Source organism: Diospyros lotus, chromosome 4, assembly GCF_014633365.1.
Source record: "Diospyros lotus cultivar Yz01 chromosome 4, ASM1463336v1, whole genome shotgun sequence".
In the NCBI taxonomy this organism is placed as follows: Eukaryota; Viridiplantae; Streptophyta; class Magnoliopsida; order Ericales; family Ebenaceae; genus Diospyros; species Diospyros lotus.
The window spans coordinates 42,994,366-43,012,946 of NC_068341.1; the positions used below are offsets into that span (position 1 = coordinate 42,994,366).

The 18,581-nt window shown below is 40.7% G+C and overlaps 1 protein-coding gene across 1 annotated transcript; it reads left to right on the plus strand.

Annotated features, from left to right (window-relative positions):
* The first annotated feature begins 763 nt into the window (after positions 1–763).
* On the plus strand, positions 764–4,602 carry LOC127799860 (uncharacterized). The gene is made up of 2 exons (XM_052334074.1): positions 764–1,139; positions 4,151–4,602. The coding sequence occupies exons 1-2, from the start codon at positions 764–766 to the stop codon at positions 4,600–4,602; spliced, it is 828 nt and encodes a 275-aa protein (XP_052190034.1).
* The last annotated feature ends 13,979 nt before the right edge of the window (positions 4,603–18,581 follow it).

Consider the following 18,581-nt stretch of genomic DNA (forward strand, 5'->3'; position numbering starts at 1 on the left):
GAGGAGAATAAGAGGCAAAGGCCAGTATACTACACGAGCAAACGATTGTCTGGAGCTGAGGCTCGGTATTCCCCCATGGAGAAATTAGCATTTGCCTTGGTGGTCTCAGCGAGGAAGTTGCGACCCTACTTCTAGGCGCACTCTATCATTGTGCTTACTGACCAGCCTCTAAGGCAGGTTCTGGGGAAACTAGAGCTCTCAGGGAGAATGTTGAAGTAGTCAATGGAGTTAACAGTATTCGACATAGAGTAACGGCCTCGTTCAGCTATTAAGGCCCAGGCCTTAGCAGACTTCATCGCCGAAGGATTTGGGCTTGGCAGATCTCTAGAGGATAGCCTAGGACCATGGATGTTGGCAGTGGATGGCAGCTCAAACTCTGGGGGCGGAGGAGCTGGGCTGATTATAAGAGCCTAGAGAGCCAGTCCTGGCTATACGCTCTGCATTTTGAGTTTCGGGTATCTAATAATGAGGCCACGTACAGTTTGATTCTAACCTTGTTATTCAGCAGGTGAAGGGAAAATACGAGGCCAGGGAGGACCATATGTCCAAATATTTGGTTTTCGTTCAGGAATTGATGAGTCGTTTTCAATCTGTGAAAATTGAGCATGTGCCTCGATCCCAGAATGTGGAAGCAGACACTTTGTCCCGGATCGCGTCGGCTTCTTTCCCAACCAATTCCAGACAGATTTTTATTGAGACGCTACCCCAGAGAAGCATTGATGAGATGGCAGAGTAGCTAGGTCTCGACCTGGAACCAAGTTGGATGGACCCCTTTGTCAGTTATTTGAAGGATGGCAAGCTACCAGAAAGTGACTTAGAGGCTCGTGAGCTAAAAAGGAGGGCCCAGAAGTTTGTACAAGTCAACGAAGAGTTGTATAAGAGATCTTTCACCCAACCACTCTTGAAGTGTGTGAGGCCTCGCGAAGCTGACTATGTTTTAAGAGAGATCCATGAGGGAATATGTGGGAGTCACATAAGAGCCCGGACTCTCTACCAGAAAGCCCTTCGACAAGGGTACTACTGGCCGACTATGGTGTCTGATGCAGAGCAGCTAGTCAAGAAATGTGAAAGATGCCAACGGGTTTCTAACCTGATTCATGTTCCTAGTGCCATGCTCACCCACCTGGTCCAGCCATGCTGTAATACTCGAGAATGATTTGAGGTCATAAATAATATTTGATGAAGGGCATAAATGGACTTTGTGGAAAATAAGACTATAGGGTACACTAACGCAACTTTGAACGATCGAATTAGTCAGAGGGAGTACCCTGGACCCTGGATAGCCAAGGAAAATGGTATAGTATCGACAAGTAATACGAGTTATGATTTTAGGCATCAAAAGAAGTTGGATCGGGAACGGTTCCCGGTACAGCTAAAAAAGGCAATTGTGATTTAGGCTGAAATACCGAATTATCGTACGGGGCATCCGAGAAGTCAATGGAACCCTAAGGAAGTTCATATTTGGCATATAGAGTAACCCTTCAGTAGTTTTTGGAAGAAACAAAAGGGTTTGTAGCTAAAACGAAGAGTCGGGCTTAAGTGTAGTGTTTTTTCGAAATTGACAGAGGGAGATCGAAACGATATTTTTTCAGAATTTTAAAGAGAGTGTTTTGGGATATTTCAAAGGGTTATAAAGGTCTTTAAAGAGAAGTTCAGTTTTTGAGCCAGGGGAAAAATCATAATTTTTGAGGTTGGGGTAAAAGTGTAATTTACCTAAAAATTAGGGGCATTAGCGCAATTAGTCCATTTTTCATGGACTAAAATGCAATTAAAAATTAGCCCGGGGATCATGTTGAAAAGGGTCTAAGTGCAATTATCCAAAAGTTTGGGGCAAAGTGTAATTCTTAAAATCTTTTTACTAGGGGCATTTGGGAGATTCAGGAAAAAACTTCATAAATGACTTTAGAGATAAGGATGAAGTCTCATGATGACGTTAGAGATAAGATGAAGGCTCATGATGACTTTAAGGATAAGATTTGTATAAAATTTGATTGGATAAGAAAAGATTTGATTTGGATAACAATGATTGCAGAAAATCTTACAAGATTTTGGAATGATTATATAAAAGATATTAGAAGATTTGGAATGATTATAGAAAATTTACAATGATTGCAGAGAATCTTACAAGATTTTGGAATGATTACAAAAGATATTAGAAGATTTAGAATAATTATAGAAGATTTACAATGATTGCAGAGAATCTTAGAAGATTTTGGAATGATTACAAAAGATATTAGAAGATTTAGAATGATTATAGAAGATTTACAATGATTGCAGAGAATCTTAGAAGATTTTAGAATGATTGCAAAAGATATCAAAAAATTTGGAATGATTATAGAAAATCTTAGAAGATTTGGAATGATTGGAAAAGATTTTGAAAGATTTGAAATGATTGCAGAATATATATTTTTTGGTGGCTAAGTTTCCTAAACATATAAATAGGGGCTCAAGGCTAAGGATTCTCTCATTTGAAGTTGTGATACATTTGTGCTAGACGAGAGTGCTTTGGGTTTAGTGGATAGAGGGTTTTTAAAGCATACGCAAGGCATCACACGCGTAGAGCACTTGGGCAGCGCGTGAGGACCTGTAAGGAGGTGGTTTGGTTAAAAGACTTGAGGAGTTGCACGAAAATTGAGATTGGGCACAAGATTCGAGGTGTTCTGAGTTTCGTTCAAGGTGAGTGTTTTCCCCCAAAACTTGATTTTTTGTGCTTGTTCTATCTGAACATATGGTGATTTCATGCAAAATGGTTTTGTGCATTAAAATGGTAACCAGTGATAGTTGGATTTATGAGGGAGGTTTGTCCCTAAACGTTTTGAACTGTGCATTGCATTTTATAAATGTTGTTTATACGATGCATTGAATTGTGAATTGTGGCATTGTCTTGAGTTTTATGTGTACGTATGGAATGTCAGCCTCGGATGTTGTCTGGATAGTGTAGCCATAATTCTCCAAGGGCGTGACGGAATAATAGGGGTATTTGATGCTAGTGTGCATGTCAGGATAGCCGCCTTGGTTTCCATGCTAGACCGTTTGGTCAGGGAAGTTTCACTAGGACGACTAGGTGGTCCATACTGTGTTGTTCATGTGGGATGTCAGTCTAGGATGTTGTCTGGATAGTGTAGTCGTAATTCTCCAAGGGCGTGACGGAATGATAGGGGTATCTGATGCTAGGTGTGCATGTCAGGATAGCTGCCTTGATTTCCGTGCCAGGCCGTTTGGCCAGGGAAGTTGCACTAGGACGACTAGGTGGTCCATGTGAAATTTTGGAGTTGGGATTGTATGGTGGTTCCTAGATGCTTAAGGTGGGAACGTATTCTGGTGAGATGCGTTGGCAGCCCCATTTAAGCTAGAATCGCGTCGCATCGTCGTGTCGTCGAGTCGGTGTGGTGGCATAGCTTTTAGAGAGATTGCTCTTTCCCCATGGTAGGGTTAAGCGCGTGGGAATTCTCTTGAGTTAGGGCTTACCGGGTGTATTGGTTTATTTCATGTCTTGCATTATTCATGAAAAATGTGTTTTGAACTCTCACTTAGATGATTCATCATCTAATTTGGACTTTGTCCCTGGAATATTCAAACGTTTCAGGTGAAGGCAGCGGTGCAAAAAGGAAAGGAATCGTCGAGGAGTGACGACGATTAGCGGATAGTTTACATTATGTCTTTTCAGTTATATTATTTACTTTTGAAAACGTCATGTAAACGTTGGTGCAACTTTATATATAAATAAAGTGGTTTCGGTTATGACCTGTTGAGGTTTCGATCTAGCTTCCGCATTTGTGTTGGTGAACCTGTCTTGGTTTATTAATGGTTCATAGTTGATATACTGAGAAGGTGTAACGGGATCTTCGGGGAATGGTTTTTGTGTTGGGTTTTTGTTTGAAAAAAAAAAATTATCCCCGGAATCTTACATTACGTTAACGCTCCTGGGAATTGGGGTGTTACACATGTCCCTTCGCCCAATGGGGGATTGACATCCTAGGTCCGTTCCCGCTTGCCGTAGGTCAAGTAAAATTCTTGATCGCAGCTATAGATTACTTCTCCAAATGGATAGAGGCCGAGCCCCTGGCCTTCATCACTGCGCGAAAAGTGAAGCAATTTTTATGAAAGAACGTGGTTTGTCGATTTGGGATCCCACGGGTGATTGTTTCAGATAATGGGACCCAGTTTACAGATCGAACGGTCAAGGAATGGTGTCAAGAGTTGGGGATCAAGCAGCACTTCACCTCGGTAGCTCATCCACAAGCTAACGGACAGATTGAGCTTGCCAATAGGACTATGCTCCATGGATTAAAAGCTCGGGTGGACAAGGCAGATAAAAGGTGGGTGGATGAGTTACCGAGCATCCTTTGGTCTTATCGGACCACGATGAGGGGGTCCACTGGGGAAACCCCATTTAACTTATGTTACGGCTCAGAAGCCCTTATTCCGGTAGAGATCGAGATCCCAACTTTTAGAGTGGATCATTTTAACCTAGAGTCCAATGAGCAAGGCCTGAGGAATAACTTGGATACAATGGAAGAGCTTCGCGACGAAGCAAGGGTCCGCCAGGCGGTTTATAATCAACGGATTGAGAGGTACTACAACCGAAGGGTGAAAGCTTGAAGTTTTTTACCTGGCAATCTGGTCCTTCGACGAGCAAGTGTTAGCAACCCCCGAGACTCCAATAAGTTGTCACTAACATGGGAAGGCCCCTACCGAGTTACCGAGACCCTCAGCCCTGGGGCATACCGGCTCGAGACCATGGACGGCACTCCCATAAAGAATACTTAGAATATTCAGAATTTGAGAAAATTTTATCAATGAGGGATTTATGCCAAGGAATTCGGAGCTGCGTATTTTTTTCAATAAAATCTCATTATGTTTCTTTTTACATGTGCATATTTTTTATCCTACAGAATATAAAAAAAACAAAAAACAAAAGAGGTGAAGGGGAAGGAATTGTTTTCCCCTGACCTCAGAAACCTCCAAAGAGATTTCTTGAAGTCTTTTCGTCATCAAAGATAGCGAGGACGCAGAAAGTGCAATGGACCAGATATGGTCTTAGGGGACCACCCCTAAGATAAAAAAAGAAGAGCAAGGGACCAGACATGGCCCCAGGGGACCACCCCTAAAATAAAAAGGAAAGAAGGGCTAAGGGGGTGGAAATGACCCCCAAAGAAGCCGACCTAAGGGGTCCTGGAGGAGACTCCTAAGTCCTCACCTCCATACCGAAGTGAAAGAGGGTTAAAACTAAAAGGGGCAGATGTGACCCAGGGGACCACCCCTAATAAAAAGGAACCGAGTAGAACGGCATCCACCACCACGTTAACATGAGAATTACAAGAAATCAGATAACAGAGACCACCCAACTCGAACTATTGCAAAGAAGCATAACTTCAAGGCATTTTATTTAGCAAATGATCAAAGGTCTAGTACAACTCATGATCATGGCAAAAAGGTACATACGAACCTAGAACTAATAACTAGTTTTCTTCTTCGGACTCCTCAGACTCAATCGCGGAGGCTTTAGAGGATGATGCCCGGGTGAGCTCAGCAATCACATCCTCCATTGGTCTGACGGGGGAGAAATCGAGGTCAGGGTAGGCTTGTTGCACTTCCTCCTTACTCCGAATGAAGCCTTTCTTCCAGACACCCTGCAACTCTTGTCGAATAAACCCTTTCACCTCGGGGAGCTGGGTGGGGTTTGCATATCTCTCATCTAGCTCCTGAACACGCTGTTTAAACTGCCCCAACTCTCCATCCGTTGCATGGCGGCTAATCTCAAGGCTTTGTAGGCGTTCCTCCAGCTCCGCGTATCGTTGATGCTGAGCCCTTAGATCCTCGTCCTGCTGCTCGATGGTCCTATGGCACTCAGCAAGGGCATTATCCAACTAGAGCATTTTTCGGGAGTTCCTCGTCATTCGCTTCTGGAGCTCATTCTGAGCAACAATACTCTGCATGCAAGTAGCAAATATTAGAATATGGGGGAACCAAAAGTTCTCCATGATAAAGGACCAAGAGACTAACCTGACCCAAGCCCTGACAGTAACACGACTCTAAGGTCTCTGAAGTCAGATCCACGGCCCCCTCCAGGTCTGCCTGAGTTGGTAGACCTTGAATAAGCTGAGTCGCCACCCAGGCTTTGCTGCTGTGGTCTGACTCATGAACATTCCAGTCTGGTCGGTGAAGAGCCCGGGCAGGAATGGACGCCTCCCCCTCGACCATGTCAGAAAAAGGCTCAGTGCATTGGGAGCCCCCTATCTCAGCTTGGGGCAAAGAAGAACGAGACTCGAAGGCCTTCAATTTTTTGTGCCGAGGTGGGAGCCAAGAGTCTTTAGTATGTCACTTGGCATTCTTCCGGGCCCATTTGGCCTCTTCAGCGGCCTGCTTATCGGTCCCCCACAGCTCTGCGTCGTCAATCATCTTGGCTACAAAGCATGACAAAATAAGATCAAGGGTTAGGATAAAGAAGTACGCATAAATAGGAGACATAAGGCAGAACGAGAGGATTGAAAAAATCAACCTAAGGGAATGTCGGCTGCTGGACAGGGGTATCGACATACACCCCCGAGAGACAGAGTTTGCTCGTTAATCAATCTGGCAGTACTGATGTGCTCCAAACCCATCAACAACTCAGCATTCCTCCTCTCTAAATGGGACATTTCAAGTGAAAAATTTGTACAAGAAGGCCGACGCCAGGAGATGGGCACACCCATAGTAGCGGAGGAAGATCCCATGAAAAAATACCGACTTTTCCAACCTTTCAAAGAGGATGGGGTGTTTACGAGAAACTTACAGCCGGGGTATGCCATGAACGATTAGCGAAATTCAAATTTATCAACACATACAAGGCGAAAAAAATTTAAGAAGAGCTCGGCTTTAGGGATGATACCTCTCCCTCGGTAGCATATAACGAAAGAGACTAAGTTCCTCCACCTGTTGGGCACTAGCTGAGAAGGAGATAACCCTACGAGGCGAAAGATCTCAGCTAGGGTGCCTTCGAAAGGGATCCTACACCCGGCTTCAAGAGAGGCTTCATAGATGGTTAAACCCCCATGAGGGGATTGATGGGCTCTAAGGTTGGAAGGTGCAGAGTACCAGTAGCCCTTGGTGGGGAAATGATATTTTTGGGCGAACCTGAAGATCTCATCCTTGGATAAGGAAGAATAAGCAGGGGTTAGGTCATCAGGGAGACCACTATGATAAATCTCTAACTCTAGGTCAGTATCGTTATCAAAAGAGGACGCATCAGGATGGGGCCGGGAAGTTCCAGCGTCTCCTATTTGCATACCAGACTGGAAAAAAGAGCTAGAAGAGTCCAAGCTATTCCCATCCGGGTTGCTAGAGGAGGTCATGGGGATCGACTTACTAAAACAGCATGATATGGGGAAGAGAGACAATGAAAAACTACAGAAAAATAAGAGAAGAGAGGCAAAGGAATACCGGCGGATAAGAAGAATTCCAAAGATGAAAGGGAATGCACGAGAAAACCCTTATGAGGGAGTCAGTCCGTCCCCTGTTGAGCTTGAAAGCGCTGCTTGGAGTCTCTCGTGCTTTGTGGGAAGCCTGCAAAAAAAAAAAAAATTAGAGAGGCAGGCAAAAAAAAAAAAAAAAAATTAAAAAAACAGCAGGACCCGCGCGCGGCCTCAGCCAGCGTGGCCAATACGCGTGGTAAGCCGCGCGGCCTCCACCAGCGTGGCCGAGACCGCTGGTGGTCTCGACCACACCAAATAAATAAAAAAACAAAAAAACTAGAATAAAATAAAAAAATAAAAAAAAAATGGAAGAAGAGAGGGAAGACCTCTTACCTTTTTACTCCACCCCAAGTATGCTCTCATTCCAATAATTCTTAGAATGAGGGGACCATGCCCACGTCCCTTTTTATAGAGTCCTTGGAGGGCCATATGAAGGGTGATGGGACTTTGAGTTGGGAAGCGAGCCAATAATGGAGATCATTAATCTTATTTATTTATTTTGCAGAACTCCTTTTTACAGGAAAGCAGAAAAGCTTAGAGGACTACTCATTCAGCTACCCGAGCTCTTCACCCTCACAGCTCAAAGAGTTGGGGGGGCAAGTGATGAGGGGATATTTTATTAAGGGCAAAATTACTATATTACCCTCGGAGTATACCAACTCGGTGCCGCCACGTGGCACTCTCAAGAAGCGCCACATGTCATCTAGATCTTCAGCCCATATTTGATTTTGAATGAGGCTGACTCGGTCAACCGAGATTATCTCTAACGCCTTATTCAGAGGTTATCTTATCTCTTCAAAGTATGCTCTATGCCATCTTTAAATAACGGTCAACTTCTACAGGTATGGATCATCTGACTACTAGGTAACTTTCCATTTCGGGCATTCTTCTTCTACTAACTTGAGCGTTAGAGTTCTCCCGGGGGATTAAAGGCCCCGCCCTTGTAAATACTTACTTCGAGGCAGACCTCGATGATCGGTCCAGTATCATCACATACCACACATAAGATCTCTATGTATGTATGTATCTTTACTACTACTTATATATGCATGGTTAGTGTGTATGTTCACTAAGTCAACTAATAACACAAAACAAATCACAACAAAGAGTTGATTTAAAATTTGGGAAAATAACGAAAACAATTGACAATTATAATAGTATAATTTTATTCAACGGGACAAATGGCGATGCCTATCATTTTTAATTAATAGTTAGGTTGTACTTTTCATCTTTTTTTATATTTTTTACTTGACATGAACATTTTTTAATTATTTTTTAAATCAAACAAGACAAAGTATGACCTCAGGTAAATCAAATATCATATAATATTATTAATTCAACTAATTTAAGGTTATGAAATTTATTTTCATATAGATCATGTAGCTAATTATTTTACTTTATTAATTATGGTGTAATTTATTTCTTATTCATTGTATTGTTAAATTTAAAATGTTAAGACTATACAAGTCAATAAATGTTTATAATTAGAAAATAATACTTTATTGTTAAAATTAAAAATCATTGAAATGATCAAATCAATTTTACTCCAATCAACACTAACTCTAAAAACAACAATGTTGATCAATAATTATGATCTAATAGAATGAATTATCATCTAAATCTCAATCGATAAACAGAGGATCTGGGATAACACGCAAGATTCATACGTATAAACAGATAAATAAACGATAGAGATACATTATACACAAGCTGGAGACAAACCTAATCAAAGAAGAACAACTATCGCGGAGCAATCGAACTGTAATTTACCCCAATTCCAATCAACACTTCTCTGGTTGCATGTGCGTCTAATCAGTGAGCGAGGGAGGGCGAGAGCGACTGAGAGTGAGCGAGGGAGGGCAAGGGCGAGAGCGACTGAGAGTGAGCGAGGGATGGCGAGGCGAGCGAGGGCAAGGTCGAGGGCCAGAGCGACTGAGAGTAAGCGAGGGAGGGCGAGGCCGAGGGCGAGAGCAACTGAGAATGAGTGAGGGAGGGCGAGGCGAGGTAAGGCGAGCGAGTGAGGGTGATCGAGGGAGGCAGCGAGGCGCGAGCTAGAGAATGTTAGGGTTTGCAAGGGGGGGATTTTGGAAGAGATCGAAGGGGGTGAGGGGAAGAATTGGGCCGGGTGCACGCGGAGGAGAATTAGGCTGAGTACGCGCGAGGACCTTATATAATCCTATCCCCAGCGGTTTTAAAACCGCCAAGGATGGGTAAACACAACCAGCAGTTTTCTTAAACCGCTGATTATGCTTGAAAAATCATCGACGGTTTTAAAAAATAGCCGGAGATGTGTATCCCATTACCGGCGGTTTTGAAATTGCCGGTCATTTTGACCCATCACCGGCGGTTCTAAAAATCGCCGGTAATTGTGGTGTTTTCCCGACGATTATTAAAATCGCTGGGAAAACTTTGCCGCCAATACCCCTTTTTCCTATAGTGTTTGGCCTTCATTGTTATCTTTTAGTTGGTCTTTAAGGTCATTGAAAACATTATTAACTCGGACAAAGGGATCCATTGTTAGGCATCTTTGTTTTCTCCCTTACTTTGGATCATGTTTGTTTTAATGAGCGAGTGTTGTTGTCTTTATTTGCATAACCTTTTCCTTCATTTGCGATTTTTGGTAAGGGAGTTTTTAGTTTAATGATGGAGGAAAGGTTTTGAGAAGGCCACAATAAAGGCTTCCTCGACATTGGCAACTTGACTAGTTTGGTTGTGGGAATTAAGCTTTCTATAAAAGAAGTGTTTTCAGGTCTATGTAGTTTACCCTCGCCCCTTTCGGCAATGGAGGCATGGGCAAGAGACCAAAGGCAATCTAGGCAGGAGACCTTTTGGTTTCTTATCCCTTCCGACGAAGGAAACCATACAAGCGGGAGACCCTCAATCTCTCGTTCCCCCACCAGCAATGGCCAAGGCAGGTTTATCGAGCATTTCCCCGATGACTAAGGGGTCCCACACAATATGTAAACCAAGATAACTCTAATATCTAAAAATTCCTCCGAAAGAATAAACATCATCTCTAAGACCTGAACATTATTTGTAAGAGTCCTAATCTTGGTGGACTTAGGATTATTTCATACACTACCATAAATAAGAAAACCCTCATTCTACAAAATGTACATCTCTAATACTAGTGTGAATGCTACTTTCAGGTCTTTAGCATCATCAGTGTCTAATTTAAGCATCAAAGTATTTGCGCAAGGGCATTTTTGCCCCCTCTGACTGTTTTCTTTCCTGCAAACTCAAACGGCCTGGCAATGACTTTTTCACTTTCGCCCCCTCTGACTTTTTCATTGTTGTGTTTGAATGACAACAATTGGCATCGTCTGTGGGAATGAACGAAAAGTCAACGAATTAGTTTACGATTGCCCGAGTAAGAAGTGTTATCAACTAACAAAGTCAAGAAGAAGCGGAGACCAAGTCTTTGGGGCACCCACTCAAGATGCAAGATGTTCTTCATCCCATCTCCATGCCACTCAAGACACCCATCCTCAAGTCCAACGAGAAACTCATTCTCAAGACTAGTTGGAGAATGACTTTTAGGACAAGCTAGAGACTCACTCTTAAGGCCGATTGAGACTCGTCCCAACGGTTTCACAAACCCATCTGAACAAGCTCTCTCCATGATACCATGTCCGGAGCATGAGGCCTTAGAACACCAACATGAAAAAAGCATGTAAGCACCTTAAGAGGTGACAAGGCTATTACAAAACATTACCCCATGCATGGTATTGTCACCAATCTTGAAAAATTTTGTAGTCGACTAGATTCCCCTTCAAGAAGTACAGGAAAAAAGTTCTGAGACTACATTAGAACCACAAAAGACTCGATCACAGTCCACTCATCCTTGGAGGACTCATTGTGTAACTCCATTCCTCGCTAAATTCAAGATCGAGAAAGGGAAAAAGCTCAAAAAAGGCTAAGAAATACCCAGAATGATCCTCGAAAGGAGAAAGGAATTCCACTAAGTGGTTTTGTGAAAAAGATCAATGAAATTGAAGATCAATCAGCATTTAGCACTCGCGAGATGATGGATATCAAAAGGATGATTGAGGAGGTCTTGGAGAAGAAAAAGTTGTTTCCTATGTCAGAAGATCAACCTCATAAAAGAGTTCCTTTCGCCTTAGCCATCATGGAGAAATCATTGACAAAGAAGTTCAAAATGTCCAAAATATCTATATACTCGAGCAAGGGAAACCCTCATGACCATATTTAGAACTACGAATCCATTATGGTATTATATGGATGGGAAGACAAAATTATGTGCATGGCCTTTCCACCGACCTTAACAGATCATGCTCGAGCATGGTACAATGGTCTGCCTGAGGGCTCCATATCCACTTTTGAACAGCTGAGTTCAGAATTCATTAAGGCATTTGTAATCAACAATCAAAGGAAGAAGGATACAACTTATCTTCTCAACATCAAGCAAAGTAATAAGGAGACCCTTCAATAATACATAGACTGATTTCACAATGTGACGTTGGAAGTAAGTGGGAGTAGCAGTAGCAACCATGTTACAATGGACCAAATCTACCTTGCTACACGAATCTTTGACTTTAGACCAACCAACTACCCTAGATGATTTGTTTGTGAGGGTCAATAAGTATATACTTCAGTCGAAGGTGATGAGAAGCGTTATAACAAATGAAGAAAGAGACAGAAAAAGAAAGAAACAAGATTTTGACGACTGAGAAGTCAAGAAAAAAGATAAATCCAAGATAAATGACAATTCCCTGAAACTATAGTACAAGAAGTACACTTAGCTTTCTGAGCCCCAATCCCATATCTTGGCGACCATTGAAAGGTCAGATCTGTTGAAATTCCCTAGAAGAACAGATTGACCCATGGGGAGAGACAAAAATGCCTATTGTAGATTCCACAAAAAATATGGGCACAATACTAACAGCTGTCGTGATTTAATAAACCAAATTGAATCACTGATCAAGAATGGAAGGCCACAAAGATATGCTCTAGTAGAGAATAGAGACAGGATGAGACATGAAGAAGAGGCTGAAATAATGGATAGGCACCTTCATGAAAGGCGACATAATGATAGGAGATTAGAAGAAAGACAGAATCTCCCACTAGATAATCAACCAACTAACCACGTTATCTATGTGATATCAAGGGGAGAAACCATGGTTGGTCATACCTTGTCATCAAGGAAAGCATATGCGTGACAAGCTTATCAAGTCAACTTTGTGATGTTAATACAAGGCAGTGAGAAAGTTATCACCTTTAAGTTCACCGACCAAGGGGAAGTCGTGATGCCACACGATGATCCCTTGGTTATCTCAACTGTAATCGCTAAACATCCGATTGGAAGACTACAGCTGGTAGACAGTGGCAGCTCGGTTAATTTGATATATTAGAATTGTTTTGAGAGAATGAATATTTTCATGGATCGCCTGAAGATTGTCCACTCTCCTCTATTCTGTTTTGGGGGAGAATCAATCCCTATAGTCGGAGCAATACAACTCGCCATCACTTTGGGTACATAGTCGCGGAGTACCACCTGACAAACAACCTTTATCGTAGTTAAAACACCTTTTTCAACATACAATGTCATACTAAGGTGCCCACTTTTGAACAATATGAGAGCAGTAATATCTTCAAGGTACCTGCTAATGAAGTTCTCAACAGCTAATGGGATAGGACAAGTCTGAGGAGACTAGAAAAGGTGTGAAGTTGTTACATATCTTCTACGAAGAAGAAGGATACAAAGGAAACCCTCACTATTGTGAAATAGCTCGCAAACAAGCCCCAACCAGTGGAAAAGTTGGAAGCAATGCCTCTATATAAAGGAGATGAAGAAAAGATGATCTATGTTGGGAGCTAACTACCAGGAAGAACTAGGGAGGAAATTGTGAAGTGCCTAAGAGATAATGCAAATATCTTTACTTGGACACCGACAGACATGCCCGAAATAAGTCTGAAAGTAATCTCCCATACCTAAACGCTAGACCAGTTAAGCAAAAAAAGAAAAGTATCCCATGGAAAGGTAAGAGGTTTTAGATGAGGAAATCGACAAGCTATTGGCCGCAGGGTTTATTCATGAAGTTTACTATCCATAATAGTTAGCTATGTGATCATAGTGAAGAAAACAATTGGGAAATGGAAAGTTTGCATGGATTTCATTAACCAGAACAAAGCGTGTCCAAAAGACTCATATCTATTGCCTCGAATTGACAAACTGGTTAAAAAAACATTTGGGTATGAGTTACTAAGTTTTCTAGACTCTTTCTCTGTATATCATCAGATCATGATATATTTGCCAAATGCCGAAAAAACTACCTTCATCACTGAAAGGGGAACGTATTGCTACAGAGTCATACATTTTCATTTGAAAAATGTTGGGGCAACATATCAAATAATGGTAAATAAAGTTTTCAAAGATCTATTGAGAAACACTAGAGAGGCATACGTAAATGATATGATATTAAAAAGTAAAGGTGTAACACCCTTCCCCCAAGCCTACCTGACTCACCAAAAAGACCCAGAGAATGAGTGTTAGGGGAACCATAAAAGACTTGAGAGCCATATAAACACACATTCATGAATCCAAGGAATTAATGTTCATACATGCCACAAGTTTACATCCATACATGAAACAACATCATATTTTCATTCATTTAAGATGGGAAACCATACATAGGGTATCTACATTACGTGCCATAACATTAGTCTTCCACTCCATGAAGGAAGCAAAAACATTTACAATATACATTGTCTTCTCAAAATCTGCTCCCACCATCTTTGGGCCTTAGAGTGAGCCCCGCCACACACCTCTAACCTTCAGCCTTAATAGGACTTTCCTCAGCGATCCCTTTACCCCTACTTGGAATGGTGAGGAATACAAATATGAACCACAAGGCTCAGCAAGTATGAAACAACAAAGTAACATAGCTGAAAACATGACACAAAAATGGGCTGGTGGGTGATATTTGATATAGGCAGAGTAAACCATTTTCATAACTTCCACTCACCCACCCATGATACATCATGCTATAATCATACCATATATCACACAAACATATGCCGATAAACACATATGGCCAATTAACCCACATAAATATAATACATACCGGCTTTTCTCTGAATATCTGCAATCTTGCTGAATGATAACAAGTCTCGGGCCCATTTAACCTCACCCATGGGTGCACTCCCGGGTCATCACCCAAGGAGTGTAAACTCTAGTCAGAGATAAGCCTACTAGTTTTGGGAGATATATCCCGCGGAATCATCCGCCTCGCGCGCAGTAGTTTTCCATGCAATGCAATACATCATTTTCGTGTTCACATACATAAATGCTCGTGTAACAAATAAAAATTCATCAATGATGCTCACACATGCCCACTATAGATATCATTATGCTTGCACTGTGTCATGCCCATGATGCACATATACCACACACAACTCAAGTCATGGCACATTAAGAATTAACATTTTTGATATCATAAGATTTTCCACTTGATAAACAAGGTTAAATGTCTTCTTTTGACTTAATTAAAGGCTTGGGGAAACTTGGAATCATGTTAGATTAAATTTGGAGCAAATCGGAATATTTTGATAAATTCTTACCAGATTAGTCGACTAAGGATATAGGTGAGTTGACTAAAGGTTGGGTTTAGTCGACTATTAAGTTGGCTTAGTCGACTGGACCGAGAGCTGGTTTCCTTGGATTGACTTAGATTAGTCGACTTGACAAAGGCTGCATTTTTGGATAGTCAACTCACAATAAGTCAACTGAGGCATTCTTAAGTCAACTAGACACAATTAGTCGACTAAACCCAAAAATGCAGTGTGTGGTGAGATCCCTCACTCAACTCTCCTCCCAAAGAAATAGCTCCATCGATGCCATCATTGTCATGGGGGGAGCTAACCATGACACATCGTGCGAAATCCCAGAGGGGATGGCAAAGTTACCCTGTAAGACACCCAATCCGCAGTGGCAATATTCTCCTTGAACATAATGTCTTTGAGACAAACAAGACCTAAGGACACTAAGCTCTGAATTTTGTCCTCAAAAGAGGCTTGGAGGTCAGCAAAGCGACGACATTTGACAGCATGCTCCTTGGGATCGGCAACCCAACATAACTGGCATAAGAAGGCATGAGTATTGTTGAAAATTTTGTGTTTTGATTTTATGAGAAAATATTTTTTGGTAAATTTGAATGAGAAAATATTTTTTAACTAATAAATTTGGTTCATTAATGATGCCAAAATCTTTTGAAGTATAGATTCTTAAGTTTGATAATCTTTTAATCAAGTATAAAGTTTAAATAATCAAGTATTCTATCAAGCATATGAGAGTCAATTGAGTGAACCCTTTGTGAAAATCATGTAAGCATGTGAAAGCTTTTTGTGATAATCAATTAAATAAGCTTTGAGAATAAATGAGTAATGTTCAGTTTATTTTCAAAAATAATCGATTGCACATGTAAGTATAATCAAGTAAAAATGTGATATACTCAACTAACTAAACTCTTTTACTCGAGTTTGTGACTCAATTTTCTATCATCTTGAAATTAATCAAGTAAGGTGTTTTTGTAATTGAATGATTATTTTTTGTATTAGAGTGAATTTATTTTGTAATTGAGTAATCTTAAGTTAAAATTTCTGAGTATCATTTCACTCGAGTAAAATATTTTTGTAATCAAGTAATGTTATTTTATACTTGAATAGATATTCTTTGTAATCAAATAAATATTCTTTGTTATCAAGTAAAGATAGGCTGAAATCTGGCTAAGTCTCTAGTCTCAAACTTAATCGAGTAACAATTGTTTGTACTCGAGTAAAGATCAAAAGTAATTGAGTAAACTTAGTTTTGTAATCGAGAAGATAACGCATTTTTCTGAGGCTAAAAAATTAATATTCGAGTAATGACTTGGCCATACTCAAGTAAGCTAAATATATACTCGAATATATAGTATATCCAATTGAGTAAGGATCAAACTTAGTCGAGTAATGCTAAAATTTACTCAAGTATTTTCTAACAGATTTCGAAAAGTATAATTGTTAGACCCATTAAATGTTGTCAATTTCTTCTTTTCAGTACATTAAATGTTCTTCAGACAATTCGGGTGTACTTTTGAGAATTAATAGCAATTGTAATGCTTATAGAGACAAAAAGTGACAGTTGTGACTCAAACCAAAACATTCCAATTGTTTAATGACATGTCAACTAACATTGAATACATAAAATATATAAATAGTTGTTGAGAATGCTAAAGAAGGTTACAACCAATCACAACATATACAAGAATAGTTCTGCAAAGATTGAGCAATCGTTCAAAACTCTTTCCAAAGCTTTTCATCTTCTCACATGCTTTCAATATTATCTTTCTGTGAGATTTTAAAAGAAAGAGTGTTGCACTTCTATATTTTTTAATCTCTCTTCTATTAAAGAGAATCACTTGTATTCACTTATTGTATTATATTTTTCTCTTGAGAAATCTTTTCACATTATTGTGACAGTTTGTAAAGGTTACACTTAATTCTTGAAAGGCAGTTGGTTGTGGTTGAGCTAAGTTTTCAAAAGCCAAAATTTGTAAAGATTAACTAGCTGGTCCTGTGTAAAAGCTACAAGGTATAGTAAAGGTATATTTTGTGTGTTTGCAAAATCCTTGGTGATGTATCAAGATAGTGGAGTAAGCTTTGATAACTGAATCACTTTAAATTTCGTGTGCTGCATTCTTAATTTCTTTACATTCTTATTTCAATTCTATTATTTGAGTTTTTTTTTTTTTTTAAAGATGAAAAAACTTAATTCACCCCATCTTAAGCTAATAAGTTTATCAAGTGTGAATTGTTTATCTTCAAAATCTTGAACTTTCTATGGAAAGTCAAGAAATAGTCTTTCCATATCAGGTATAGAAGTTAATGCATTTTTTCACACCCCGAAACCTATAAAAGCAACTAAAAAGCTCTGGGGTCACTAACACCTCTCTCAGCTCACACAAAATGGAAAAAGCAACCAAAAACAACCATCCATTGGGATGGACTTGAGTGGAAGCAAGATGAAAATCTCATAAAAACTCTTGCCCAAAGCTGGATAAAGGAAATCTAAGGCCTATCGTCAAGGATGCTTCATATAGGACTATCCATCCTAACCCAACGAAGACTTGACATCCCTTCTCCTGGGTAGGCAAACCTCATCTCATAGTCGGGGGGGGAGGAGAAGGGGGCAAGGTAAATGATAAGGCAATTCTCACAAGGTCATCCTTCTCAAAGAGAGAGCATTTGCCAAGGAACCTCTTTGCTATAGGACGAGGGGCTTCCCTAGATACGTTATTACACCTCATAATGTCCAAGACGAAAACTGTGAAGAAGAATTGATAGGGACATTTTCTTGAGGATCAAGGCTTCAGAGGAAAACAAGCCCACAAAAGTCGATGGGAGACTCGCCGATGGAAGACCCTTGGCGGGAGACTTGATAGTAGAAGACCCTCGGCGAGAGACTGATGACGGAAGACCCTTGGTGGGAAGACTCATGGTGATGGAAGGAAAGGCGACGTAAGGTAGCATGAGACTTGCGTTGGTGGTAGCATAGGGATGAGTAAGAAGAATGAAGATGAAGCAACATGAATACCAGAATTAATTTTGGTCTAGTAGAATCTAAGGCAAAGGGAGAAGACTCAGGAGAGGGCTTTTAGAGAGAGAAAATCCAAGCCACAAAAGAGGACAAAAGGCTAAGTGAAAAAAATGTGAGAGGGCCACCTCTTTTTATAGTAGGGGACCACCTATAGAAAAAGAAACTCTCAATAAAATTTGTACCCAAAGTGCCTCCAAAAAGCTATACATCTCAAGGGATGCACATAGAAAAAATTTACGAAGAAAACTTACTCTTCTTTCTAGGAAACACAAAAGAAAAAGTGGGGAGTAACTAATATATCTTGCATAAAAATAACATGGAAAAACTTTAAAAAAAATAAAGATGAGTTGGACCCATAGACTGGTCCACCAGCAAGAGACTTGAGACCACAGGTTTCCTGCCTTACTAGCAGCAACAACATGGGGTAAGAAAGGTCTCATGTCCCCCTGATGAAAGAGAACCAAGCGAGGGGTTTCCCATCTTTTTCAGTGAAGGCAACCATATGGGCGAGAGACCTTTGGTCTCCCAGCCCC